The following is a 13,259-nucleotide window of genomic DNA, read 5'->3' as shown; positions in this document are numbered from 1 at the left end:
CATTTCTGTATTGTTATCTGAGCCAGATCAGATCTTTTTGCTCAAAGAGATTTGTGTGGCTCAAAATATGGTGTGGGAGACATGGGTTCTGATTCAGGGGACACTGGCACCAGTATTGGGGAAGCAGAAAGGGTGTTCCATGGAAACGAGCTGGTTCTGAATTATGCAGTATGTCAGTGAATAAGATTGTAGACGGGACTTTAAATTAATTAGTAAGGAGCAGGCTCCAAGAATGGGATGGTTAATTAAAGGTTTCAAAGGTCTTTTATTGTCACATGTATCAATTAAGGTACAATGATATGCGATTTACTATACAGCCATACGAAATAAAAGCAACAAGGCACATAAAAGTTAACATAAACATCCAACACTGCGGATTCTCCACATTCCTCACTGTGATGGAAGGCAAAAAAGACCAATTTTCTTCTTCTTTATTCTCCCGCTGTCGGGGCAGTCGAACCATCCGCCGGGGCGATCGAAGCTCCCGCAGCCGGCGGTCGAAGCCCCCGCGTTGGAGCGATCGAAACTCCTGTGGCTTAGAGTTCCCGAAGTCGGTCTCTGACTGATCTTGGCTGAACTACCTCTCAGTCGCTATCGGTGGCACGGTGGCGCAGCGGTAGAGTTGCTGCCTTACAGCGGACGCAGCGCCGGAGACTCAGGTTCGATCCTGTCTACGGGCGCCGTCTGTACGGAGTTTGTACGTTCTCTCCGTGACCTGCGTGGGTTTTCTCCGAGATCTTCGGTTTCCTCCCACACTCCAAAGACGTACAGGTATGTAGGTTAATTGGCTGGGCAAATGTTTTAAAAAAATTGTCCCTAGTGGGTGTAGGATAGTGTTAGTGTGTGCGGGGATCGTTGGGCGGCGTGGACCCGGTGGGCCGAAGGGCCTGTTTCTGCGCTGTATCTCTAAATCTAAAAAAAAACGCTGTTAAGATTTTTTGCATTCAAGCAGTTATTGTAGCCTCTTGCTCCAAAACTGGTTACTGGTTATGGTGTAGCGATAACTGGCTTTGGTGTGGCATTGTTACTGGAGTGGGTGGGCTGGGAATCCTGGATTGGCGGAGTCCAGCTTGATCCCTCTCTGTTTATAATCAGGTTGAACACGACGGTTGCTCCTCTCTTCTTTGCTGACCAGTTCCTGCAGATGTCAACCTCGTTGCCCTCAGCGTACCTCTACGGCCTTGGAGAACACCGGGCTGCTTTCCTGCAGAGCGTCCAGTGGAACACCCTAACCTTCTGGGCACGAGACACCCCTCCTCAGGTATGGCACAACACGACTTCTTCCAGCAACAACTTTGTGTTGAACCTATCCCTGTAGCCCATGCTGATAAACTCAACTGTGTTCTCACTAATGATTTCTGCCCAACTCTCAAGAGAACCGATTCCCCATTCCCATTCTACAGGGAGTTAGTGTGGATATTTTGTGGTGACTGCCTTAAACTGGGTAGGGAGGAGAGCTCAGACCTGGCTACTACAACCTCTTCTTCCTGATTGATGAGGCCATAGTCATGGAGCTAAAGAGCATGGAAACAATTCCTTCTGTCCATACTGACTAAGTTGGCATTCTGGGTGAGTCCAATTTGGCAGTATCTGGCCCATATCCCTCTAAACCCTTTTAATCCATATGTCTTTGGCTTTTGAGAAAGTCACAGGAAGAAATGTGGAAAGTCGCAGGAAGGTGTTGTACACCAGGGATACCTATCTCTCACCCTTCTCCATTTAATATTAGTTGCATTGTGAGATCACTCTATTTTCAAGGCGTCTTCTATAGTCACCCAAATGGGAAATGGAGCGAAGTACAGATTATTGCCGGCCTGTATTCAATGGGTCAATTCTAACTCAGCACTAAATGGTGCGAGGGGCTTGCTGTGATTGCAGCCACTTCTGCTAATTAGTCCCATTAGGCCCACTCCACATCTGCACAGGGGCTTGGGCAGATGCCCCCATGTTCTCACAGCAGGTGCTCAGGTTTTACGTGAGAAGGGAACCACCCGAACAGCAGAGCATGCCTGCTTAATGACTGCAACTTGTCGCATGTTTCCTTCCAATGCATGTGGTCCTTCTAGAATTCATCACCACTCTGCAGGGGGGGCATGCAGTGCCAGCATGGAATAAATGAAGGATCCCAAATGACATGACAAATGCAGCTGCCCAAGACTCGATATCAACATCCACAACTTCTGAAAACTCATTTCCTCTGTTTGTATCACAACTAGATAACCCTGCTGTTAGTTATCTTACTAAGTATTCACTCGTTTTGTCTCTCTGCACCAGTACATCTCGGCTTGCTGGGCTTTTCCTACAATTCTGCAGTTCACAGCTTTTACATGTCTTTTCGTGTTCTCTTTCTGAAATACACTTAATTATCTATCAAACCGATGGTTGCGCCAGCACCTTATCACCATGGCAACCCCGGCCTCGCTTGATCAGAGATGGTACTTGATGGTCAGCAAGGATGTGGTGGGCTGAAGGGCCTTTTTCTGAACTATATGGCTTTCTGACAACAATTTTTGTTCTACCCATCTATGATCCCCTCCCCCACCCATCCCTGCAATTTTGTTTTCTTGGGTTCCCAGCTCGGATGAAATATCTGATCTGAAACATTAACTTTGTTCTTTTTCCCACAGATGTTGCCGAGTGCTTCCAGCATTTCTGTTTTTATTTCCTCTTAAATTGTTTTTTAATCAGATGTGAAGAATGGCCCATAGCACTCATATCACAGTGAGCTGTTCCTGTAGTGCTTGTTGAAATTCTTTTTAAATGTTATGAAAAGCCTGCCTCTTCAACCTTCTCTGATACAGTACTTTCCAGATTGTAGCCACTCTCTTGTGGTCTTCTTCAGATCCCCTCTACATCTCTTGCTCCTCATCTCAAACCTCTGGCCTCTGGTCTGGGTGGGTAAGGTGTTGGATACTGATCCCTAATCTGTTCCCTGCAATTTGCTTCCTTGGGATCTCAGTTGGTGCACGGGATACACCTGTTAATGCCTACGTCATTCATTAAGTGGAGTGTTAGATTTGGCAAAGAGGCCATGAAAGGCAGTGTTGTTGCAACAAAGTTCTGTGGATGTAAGGAAGGGTCAGCATTTAGAGTGATTTGAGCACAGAGGAAGCTGTGGTTGGTGCACAAGAGTTTGGTGAAGGATCCAGGTTTAATATGATCGGTCCAAAAACAACATTGTGTTTGAGCCTTTGCCATCAATTTAAACTGATTCAACCCTGAGTTAACAATGACAGTGGCTATTCAGACTAATGTAGTTGAAAATCACACTGATGACAAATTTAGGGATTTAGCATCGTAAAAACATCCGCCTAAAATCATCAGACGCTGGTTGCAACAGACACAATGTGCACAAAGGTGCTTTACTCTAAATTAATGCAATTTTCGTCTGTGGAATACAGTTTTATTGCCATTGTATGATTGAAGATTAGCCCTTAACTGGATAAACGAGTGATGAACTGAGGGAGTGCTGTACAACTGGCCTTGTTAACATTTATGGCCCAAGGCATAAGCCAAGGTTTTACCTGACTTTCAGGTGGATGTAAAAGACCTAATTGCAGTCTTTTGGGTATAACATCCTGTTTGTCTTCAACGCCCTGGCTAACATTTGCCAGTCATTCAGCGATACTGAAAAAAAAAAAATTATTCATTGTGGTCTGCAGGTTCCTTACTTAACCAGTTCATCTACACACTGACCCCCTCCCTTCAGGACACACGAACCTTCTGTCTTTGATGCTTTGTAGCTGCTGGGATACGGTAGTACCTCAAGGATTTCATAAAGAAGTCTTGTCTCTTTGCCACTACCCATCCACCTCACCTCTGCCTTTACATATCTATTGTGAACTAGCATTTGTTCAACAATGATCAAGAGAAGGAATCTCTTTGGATTTCTCTTTGGTAGTTGGGTAAAGGGAAGCACTCTGAGCATCGCCCACAGCAACCTGTTTGGAGATCAGCTGGTACAGACCAGGGATTAAAACAGAAACATTTGAAACATGGGTTTCCATGCAGAACATAAGACAGCAACTGGCAAGAGTGTTAGAGTAGAGTCAAGGTCAGCTTGGTGGCGCAGCAGAAGAGTTGCTTCCTTGCAGCACCATAGGCCCGGGTCCGATCCTGACTACGAGTGCTATCTGTACGGAGTTTGTACGTTCTCCCTGTGACCCCATGGGTTTTCTCCAGATGCTCAGGTTTCCTCCCACATTCCAAAAACGTACAGGATTGTAGGTTAATTGGCTTCCATAAATTGTAAATTGTAAGTATGTAGGATAGAACTAGTGTATGGGTGATTGCTGGTCAGCACGGACTCGATGGGCCGACTCTAAAGTGTAAAGTCTTAATGTAACTTACTTGGGTTACTGTGAAACTTCATTCAGTAATTCTTTGTGATATATCGTCAGATGTTTTGCTGTAGCTCTACTCAAATACAATGTGTCTGGACACTGGGCTCCCTGATGTGTAGCACATCTACTTGTCCAGGTTATAAACAGTCACTTACCTTACCCCACAAGCAGAGCTTCTTACCAGTATGTGATGTGAGCCTTGGCTCTGAATACTGCTTCTTGTGCTGTAGGAGTCTATTAACCTTTATGGCGTCCACCCCTTTTACCTGTCGCTTGAGCCAGATGGGAAGTCGCATGGTGTTTTCCTTCTCAACAGCAACGCAATGGGTAAGTACGGAATTGCAAGAGTCACTGGGGTGACACAAAACGCCTTGGAAAAACAGGTGGACACGGTCAGTAGCAGTTTTAGTACCCGATGTACATGGGGATATGTTTGTTGACAATGTACTGTTTGATATTAGTTTTAATACCCATTGCTATTTCATGCAGTCTTTTGATTGGGATTGAGTTTCTGGTGTTAGAGGTAGTTTGGGCTGAGGTTACTGGTGTTGGAGATTTGAGTGGAATGGGTGCTTCCGGTGCTGGAGTCTTGGTATGGTAAGAGGATTTTGGTATTGGGGGCTTGGTTTGGGATGAAGATTCTGGTGTGGTCTTGGTTTGAGAATGTTTTTGACAATGGATAATGTTTGGGGGTGAGAATTTCTTGGGAGAAGAAAAGAAACAGGGAGAACATCACCCACAGCTACTCTGTTTCCCCACCTTGGATCGTTCAGAAAGAACTGGATTCCAATTGATTGGGACTTAGATCAGGGAACGAAAAACTAATTGTTAAACATAAAGCTGAGTGCCATTCAGCACAACTTTCAAATGCTGACCAGAGCCTCTTTGCAGAGTCATTGAAGAATATGAGAAATTGTTTCAAAAGATGTTGGTTAACATGATGGTCATGAGATATTTGTCTTCTCTTTGTAGATGTGGCCCTTCAGCCCACTCCCGCCCTGACATGGAGAACTATTGGAGGCATTCTTGACTTCTACATCTTCATGGGACCTGACCCAAACTCAGTCATCCAACAGTATCTGGAGGTCATTGGTAAGTTAAAGGTTATAGGGAAAGAGAGTACATAGTCATGAGTCTCGTGAAATGTATTGTATCAGACCTATGACACTACTCCTCAACAGGAAGCCGTGATTTATAATGCCAACAACTGCATCACATTCTGATACTCAGGTTCAGATGCACTGGCATGTCTCTTTAAGGTCGCAATGTTGACTGGTTTGTAAAAGTGTGAGATTTATTGCGGTTATCAAAGAAAATTGGTGAATTGGCAAGAAACTAAATTTGAAATAGTAGTTCAGGAGCCATCCTGAATTGACTTCCATAATTGACCTCTAATGACACTCCTGAAGACAAGTCACTATTTAGTTTCTTTTGATGGACAGGATTGTCCCACCTCATGATGAAATTAATGATGCGTCTCAGGAATATGTGAGGTTCCAAACTGATAAGTTGTTGACAAGATCTGGAATATATTACTTATACGGACGATAGGAGGAGATTCTTTAAAAAAGGATTCACATATGCACTACACGGGTTGGTGGCGATGGAAGGGGAGGGGGGTCTTTTAGTCATAGGGAAAGGGCATGAGAGAAGAACTATATTGCCTAAAAGAGAACTGACCCTTTCATAGAGCCAGCATGGGTCAGATAGGCCTGGACTTATCCTGTACAATCCTGGACTTGCTTGCTTGATGAGGTCAATTAAGTAGTTTGACACATTGTGAAACGAGTATTTTCTGAGAACTGAAAATTCTCACTCTTGCACATCATTTGCAGCTGTTATCTTGTTCGACTAAAATGACCTGTGTGTGTAATGATCTTTGAGAATATGGAGGAGAGTGTCAGCAGAGGATTGTGGGTAAAGATCATGTGCTGCGCAATATGTTTAACTATAATTCAATCTGGATGCAGAACATTAAACCAGAAATGAGCAACAGTGCATGCCATACATAGACTGTGAACAGTTCAGCAGAGATGATAAGGCACTCCCATTTTTTGATCAACTTCACTGAAAGGATAATGAAGACACTTCCACTTATGGCTGAACCACGGAATCTAAAAGCAGGAAGGTCACATTAGAACCGTACATAATGCGAGTTAGTTCCCAGCTAGAGAACTGCTGAAACCAAAACAAAATCCTTAGTAGATTATAGTTGCTGAGATAGAGTTGTGGTTAGTGTTGTGCGGTGTTCAGGAGGTTGTTGGGGAAAAAGCTGTTCTTGAACATGGAGGTCACAATTTTCAGACACCTGTAATTCCATCGCGATGGTAGCAGCGAGATGAGAGCAGGGCCATTGTAGTGTGGATCTTTGATGCTATTAGCTGGCTTTATGAGGCAGCACTCCCTGTAGATGCCTTCAATGGCAGGGAGGTCAGTACCTGTGACGGACTGGGCAATGTCAACTACCTGCTGCAGCCTCTTCCATTCCTGTGTTCGAGTTACTGAACCAGGCTCTGATGCAAACATTCATTATGCGCTCTACTGTACACCTGTAGCATGAATTACTTACAGGATGGCATGTGCACTGTATGAAACTCACTTATTGAAGACAGATATCCTCTGTATTGATAATGATTCAAAAGATCACTTCAGTGCAGAAACCCCCAGGAATTGGGATGTGGGTTGTGGCTGGATATCTGGAGTTCAGCTGCCTAGAAAATCTGGGCACAATTGACCTTTCTCTAGCTTAAGTTTTGAGAGCAACTTGTCACAGAGATCTCGATGCTGCACTGCAACTTCTCTGGAGACCATGCTCATCACTGATGACTTGTTGTGCAAAGAGCTGATCCTGGGACTGGTCCCATTCGGCAACCTTCACTAATCTTTGCAATGTACTGACCATGATTTGTTGTTAGTTTCCTGTCACCCTGAGACATTTATGCTTTGTGTGTGGCAGGTTTGCCTTCGATGGTATCTGCTTGGGGTCTCGGATTTCATCTCTGCCGCTGGGGATACGAGACAAGTAACGCCACCTGGGAGGTGGTTAAACAAATGAGGAAAGCAGGCATGCCCCAGGTTCATAACAGTAACGCCATCAGCTATCAGGCCAGTTGGAAGGGGTCGGCAGGGGGGGGGGGGGGAAAGGACTATCAGAGGAGAAGCCGTGCATGTCGAGAGGGGTGTGATGGATATCGGACGAGTAGGAGAGCAGGCCAGAAGGAGTGAGGTGCAGTCTAAAAAGGATGGGGTGCACAGGGAGGGGAAGATTGCATGGGGGGGTGGCACAGATCTGAAAGGCATGCAGTAGATATGGTTAGAGATGGTTCATGTGAACGACTGTCCCTGGGAGGGAGGAGGTACAAGGACAGATGCTACATCTCCTGTGTTTGCAGGGGAATGGTAAGGACTTTTCACCCCTGCAGCCAGTGCATCCAACACATCATTCTTTGACATTTCAGGCACCTTCAGCGTGATCCTACCACTAGTCGCATCTTCCCATCCTCAACCCTATCCACCTTCCACCGACGCCACTCCCTCCACAACTCCTATGGTTTACTCATCCCTTCCCACCTAAACCACCCATTCCCCAGGTACTTTCCCCTGCACCTGCAGGAGATGTAACGCTTGTCACTGTATCTCCTCCCTCATATTACCAGAGTGAGGCCACACACAAACTGGAGGAACAGCACCCTCGTAATCCACTTGGGTAGCTTATAATCAAATGATATGAAAATTGAATTCTCCAACTAACGTACAAAATAAGACCCTTTCTTCCCATGCCTTTTCCCTCCTCTCTTCCCTGTGCCCCACCTGGACTCACAGCCATTTCTCCCTTTCCCCCTCTCCTTCCAAATACATTCCTTCCTCTGGCTTCACAAATGGCACCTCTCTGATCTTTGTCCAACCTGCCAGGCTTTGTCCTGCCCCTCCTCCCTTCCAGACTTCTTCCCACCACAAATGTGAGAAGGATCCTAGCCCGAAATGTCAACTATCCATGTTCTCCAGAGACTCTGCCTGTCCCATTGAATGACTCCAGCACTTTGTGTCTTGATTTGTGCATTTGATGATGAAATGTTGGCCGGGATAGCTTCTGGGTCATGGCTTGGTAAAGGTTTAGGGGATGGGTTGGTATGATGGAAGGGAGTGTTTGGGCTAGATTGGGTGAGGTGCAGGTCAGAAGGGCTGTGCTACAGGATAAAAGGTGGAAACATTTGGGACACGTTGGAATGAATGTGGCACAGGTCAGAAATGGTTGGAGTTCCAAATGAAGGGTGGCCTTGGGTTGGAAGGAGATGGGTCGGTATCTGCTGCACCTGGGAATTGACCTGTGGGTGTGGGCAGTCACTGAGTATTGGGTGAGGAGTTTTTCTGGAGGGTTTCTGCGATACTGACAGTTTTAAGCATAAAATACTTCCTGTTCCCTCAGGATGCTCAATGGAATGATATTGATTACATGACTGACTATCGGGACTTTACCTTTGATCCCAAGAATTTTGCCAGTCTTCCTCAGCTGGTGGCAGATCTTCACTCCCATGGACAACGATACGTCATGATTCTGGTAATTCTGAGCACCCAGTATCCCTGTGAAATGTATTGGCCACCAAGTGGTTGGTGAACAGGACCACAGTGCATATGCACAGGAAAACTATCACCATTTACTTTCTGTATCCAAGGGTCACCATTCACAGGCAAGGCCAGCTTTTGTTGACGTTTTCAAACTGCCCTTGAGAGGGTGATGGTGAGTGTCTGCATTCCCTCTGATGAAGGAACTCCCATGGTGCGGTTGGGAAGGGGGTTCCACGATTTAGACTCAGCAATGATGAAGTAGACACAAAATGCTGGAGTAACACAAAATGCAGGCAGCATCTCTTTAGTGGAATGGATGATGTTTCAGGTCGAGACCCTTCTTCAGACCTCAAAGTCTCTTGACCTGAAACGTCTGGGTAGGCCTGAGCACATTATTGAGTCAACACAAGTGCAATGCAGAAGAAATTGCTGCATTACTTTGAGTAATGCACAAACCAAAACTCAATCTGCCCATTCTGGAGAAGAAAATAATCTTGTGTGACAACAGCAGGACATGTCCTTCATATTTATCCTTCAACTCATGTCACCAAATAACATTTTTTGTTCATTATTGAGGGCTTGCTGCATTAATTTTGTGAATTTCCAATAGCAATTGGAAACTACTCTGCTGGCAGTAACATGCCCTGGGATGTGAAGGGCACCACAGTAATGAAGTCGCTCAAACTCCGCAGCGTTTGGGGTGTGGGTGGAGGGAACGACTTCTGCTGAAGTTATAAGTGGTCTGGGGTGGCAGGAAGAGAGGTTAAAGATGCACTGGATGTGGGATCGGAGCAACCAGCTACACACTCCATCTCACGATGTGTCTGTTCTGTCTGCAGGACCCAGGGATCAGCAGCAGCCAACCACCAGGCTCCTACTGGCCATATGACAACGGCCTGAAACAGGAAGTCTTCATCACCAATACATCTGGAAGTCCTCTGATCGGAAAGGTAGAGTACTTGCGGCAAGTCAGTGAACGTTATGAGAGCAACTGCAGGGTTAGCTGGCAGAGATGTAAACTTGTCTCCATGTAGAGTTTGCCACATTCAATGTATCACGGTGGCTCTTAGACTTGGCTGGCAAGTGTACCCTTGAGTTCAATGGCTGTGCCCAAGGAAGATAGTGAGCTATGAAGAGAGTCAATGTTCAGTGCATTTGAAGGTAAATATAAAGCAAAAGAACTGTAGGTGCTGGAAAGCTAGAAACAGGTACTGCCAGAAACGCTCAACAGGTCAGGCAGCATATGTGGAGAGAGATACGGATTTCATGTCTCAGGACATCCTATGAATTTTAATTAAAGGTGAATTACCTGGGCTTCCCAGAGGCTGCACCACCTGCTAAGTGTCCTCAGCATTTCTTGGCCTCATGTCTGAAGGTAAATTCAGACCAATATTATTGTGATGCGATCACTGCTAAATTCACTGCGCTTGGAAGAAGGGTCAGGAGGAGAACGAGGGCAAAGATTGTGACAGGGTGCTTTGATTAACTGGGATTTTCTCTGCTTTTTATGGGATACAGGTCTGGCCTGGATTGACAGCATTCCCGGACTTCACAAACCCAGACACGCACCAGTGGTGGTTTGAAAACCTGCTGCAGTTCCACAAGGCTGTGCCCTTTGATGGGCTCTGGATTGTGAGTGCCATTCGGAGGAGCAGGATAAGGCCATTCAGCCCTTTAAGCCTGTCCTACCTTTTAATTCATTCACAACTGATCTGTATCTGAATTCTATCCACTATCCTTTTCTTCACATCCCTGAACTCTCCCACCTGACGAAGATCCTTATCTTAAAAATACACTAACACTATCCTACACACTATGGACAATTTACATTTTTTTTTACCAAAGCCAATTAACCTACAAACCTGTATACCTTTGGAGTGTGGGAGATAACCAGAGCATCCGGAGAAAACCCACGCGGTCACTGGGAGAACGTACCAACTCTGTACAGACACCACCTGTTGTCAGGATCCAACCCAGCTTTCTGGTGCTGTAAGGCAGCAGCTCTACTTCTGCACCACTGTGCCACCGAACTATCCACTCTATTTTGGTCCCCCATCATTTTATCTACTCCTATCGAAGTTCCCCTCAAGCATCTCTAATGAAAACAATCCCAGGCTCTTTACGTCCTCTCCAGTGTTGCTGTACTGTTCCTGTGTAATGAGCAGGTGTCTGCACAGCTCAGGCAGGCCTGTCAAGTTAACAAACACTACATGCCCATCAAGTTAAATTTTCCAGCGGTTAATCTCATGATAACATTTTTCTTTCATCAATGTCTCTCTGGAATATTCTAGGACATGAACGAGCCTTCCAACTTTGTGGAGGGATCAGAGAGCGGGTGCCCGTCCAATGAGCTGGAAAATCCCCCGTTTGTCCCGGGTGAGTCGGATCTCAGGGACCTGCTGTGGGAATAGAGAGCAATACCCGTCAGATAGAAGCAGAGAACAGGATATCCAGCCAGGAAGGGTAAACTGGAAAGTAGGGTACTAGGGCAAAAAGCAAACCTGCTCGAACTCAGTGGGTCAGGCAGCATCTGTGGAGGAAATTGGACGAATTATGTTTTGGGTAGGGACCCTTCTGCAGACTGATGGAGTAGGGGGGAGGTAGCTGGCAGAGAGAGGTGAGAGGCAGATGAGTCAGGCAGGGAAGATGGGACTGGAAAAAGGGGTGTGCACGCAGGTGGGGGAGAAAGCTGGGTGGATGAATATGGTGAATCAGCAGGAGAGGGCAGTGAGGAGCAATAGTGAGCTGGGGAGAAGGGAGAGGCATAGAAGCAGAGGGATTGTGGTGGGATGTGAGGATGGGAGGGTTCTGAACCTGGCAGAAGAGGGGTCGGATGGATGATGAGTGGGAGGGTTACCAGTGATGAGGAGAGGATTAGCAGTGAGAGGCAGGGATGATAGGTTGAGGAGGGTCGATGGTGAGGGGAAGAAGGTCACTTGAGGTGGAGCAGGTCAATGGTAAGGGGTAAATTTGGAGGTGGGGACGGTGGGATAGTAAGGGTCAGGAGTGAGGGGCAGTGTCAACGGGAAGGGATCTGTGCCTCAGTATTTTGAAAGCCACATTCTGTGTTGCCTTTTCTCATCAGGTGTGCTGGGCGGCCGCTTACGCAGTCAGACCATTTGTGCCTCAGCTAAGCAGAAAGTATCAACGCACTACAACGTGCACAGCCTGTATGGGCTGATGGAGGCCAAGGCCTCAGCAAGGTCAGTATGTGAGAACTTGCATACAGCCCACGGGGAGAACTACCAGCCAATATATGAACCAGAGTCATAGGGTTATACAATATGGAAACTATCCATGTTATCCAAACTATCCATGTCCCATTTACCTCCGTTTGGCCCATATCTCTTTCAACCTTTTCTACCCATGTATGTGTCCAATGTCTTTTAAACTTTTGTAATTAAAAATGTCTCTTCCACTTCCTTTTGTAGCTTGTTCCATGTACCCACAACCCCTGTATTAAAAGGTTGCTCCTTGGGTCCCTTTAAATTTTCCGCTCTCACCTTTAAACCTATGCCTTCTAGTTTTAGATTCCCCTCTCCTTGGAAAAAATACCATGGCAAACTACCTTATCTGTTCCCTTCATGATTTTATAAACCTCTATAAGGTAACCCCTTGGTCATCTTCACCTTCGCTCCAGAGAAAGTGCTGCCCATTAACTCACTTTATAGCTCAAGCTCTCCAGTCCTGGCAACATCCTAATGAACCTTTTCTGCACTGTGTCGAGTTTAATCACATCCTTCCTATAGAATGGCGATCAGCCCTGCACGCAATACTCCAGGTGCAGGCTCACCGACATATTGTACAGCTATAACATGATGTGCCAGCTCTAGTACTCAATGCTCCAACCCGTGAAGACAAGCGTGCCATCTGCCTTCTTCACCACTCTGTTTATTGGTGTTCTGTGATGATTCCCCCAAGGCTGTATAGGGATACGAAATTTTCCAATGTGTTGATTGGATGAAATGCTACTTTTTTTCCTCTAGTGCCTTGATGAAAATCCGCAAGAAGCGGCCATTTGTCATTTCCCGATCGACGTTCCCAAGTCAAGGCAAGTACTCGGGACATTGGCTGGGAGACAACAGGAGCCAGTGGAAGGACATGTACTTCTCTATTCCAGGTACGGGCCAGTGAATGTGTTGTAAACTCTAAATTTCTTTTTTTTTTGTCAAACTACTTAATAACTGGGAACTAGATCTGTAACTTTTCACATCCACATGGCAACAAACCAAATCAAAATCTTGAATGCGGCTGCACCAGAGAGTCAGAAATTGCATATACATTGGATTGCAAAGTGCCCATTTTTTAAAGAATGGTTAAAGTGTTTGTGACCATTTCACATGAAGACCT

At 45.9% G+C, this 13,259-nt stretch overlaps 1 protein-coding gene across 3 annotated transcripts in view; it reads left to right on the top strand.

Annotated features, from left to right (window-relative positions):
• The window catches only part of gaa2 (alpha glucosidase 2), a 43,034-nt gene that overhangs the window by 15,394 nt on the left and 14,381 nt on the right, over positions 1–13,259 (top strand). For 2 of the 3 annotated variants that reach the window (XM_078417833.1, XM_078417832.1), the window contains exons 4-13: positions 1,096–1,261; positions 4,574–4,670; positions 5,316–5,435; positions 7,300–7,418; positions 8,770–8,901; positions 9,749–9,859; positions 10,428–10,541; positions 11,201–11,285; positions 11,995–12,112; positions 12,896–13,029. In XM_078417833.1, coding sequence (XP_078273959.1) covers positions 1,096–1,261; positions 4,574–4,670; positions 5,316–5,435; positions 7,300–7,418; positions 8,770–8,901; positions 9,749–9,859; positions 10,428–10,541; positions 11,201–11,285; positions 11,995–12,112; positions 12,896–13,029 — 1,196 coding nt within the window. The remainder of the gene's footprint in view (positions 1–1,095; positions 1,262–4,573; positions 4,671–5,315; positions 5,436–7,299; positions 7,419–8,769; positions 8,902–9,748; positions 9,860–10,427; positions 10,542–11,200; positions 11,286–11,994; positions 12,113–12,895; positions 13,030–13,259) is intronic. The other variant, XM_078417834.1, reaches the window with a different exon arrangement.

Source organism: Rhinoraja longicauda, chromosome 21 (genome assembly GCF_053455715.1).
Source record: "Rhinoraja longicauda isolate Sanriku21f chromosome 21, sRhiLon1.1, whole genome shotgun sequence".
NCBI classification, from domain to species: Eukaryota; Metazoa; Chordata; class Chondrichthyes; order Rajiformes; family Arhynchobatidae; genus Rhinoraja; species Rhinoraja longicauda.
The sequence above is the reverse complement of the archived record's forward strand: the minus strand, read 5'-3'. Positions and strand labels throughout refer to the sequence as shown.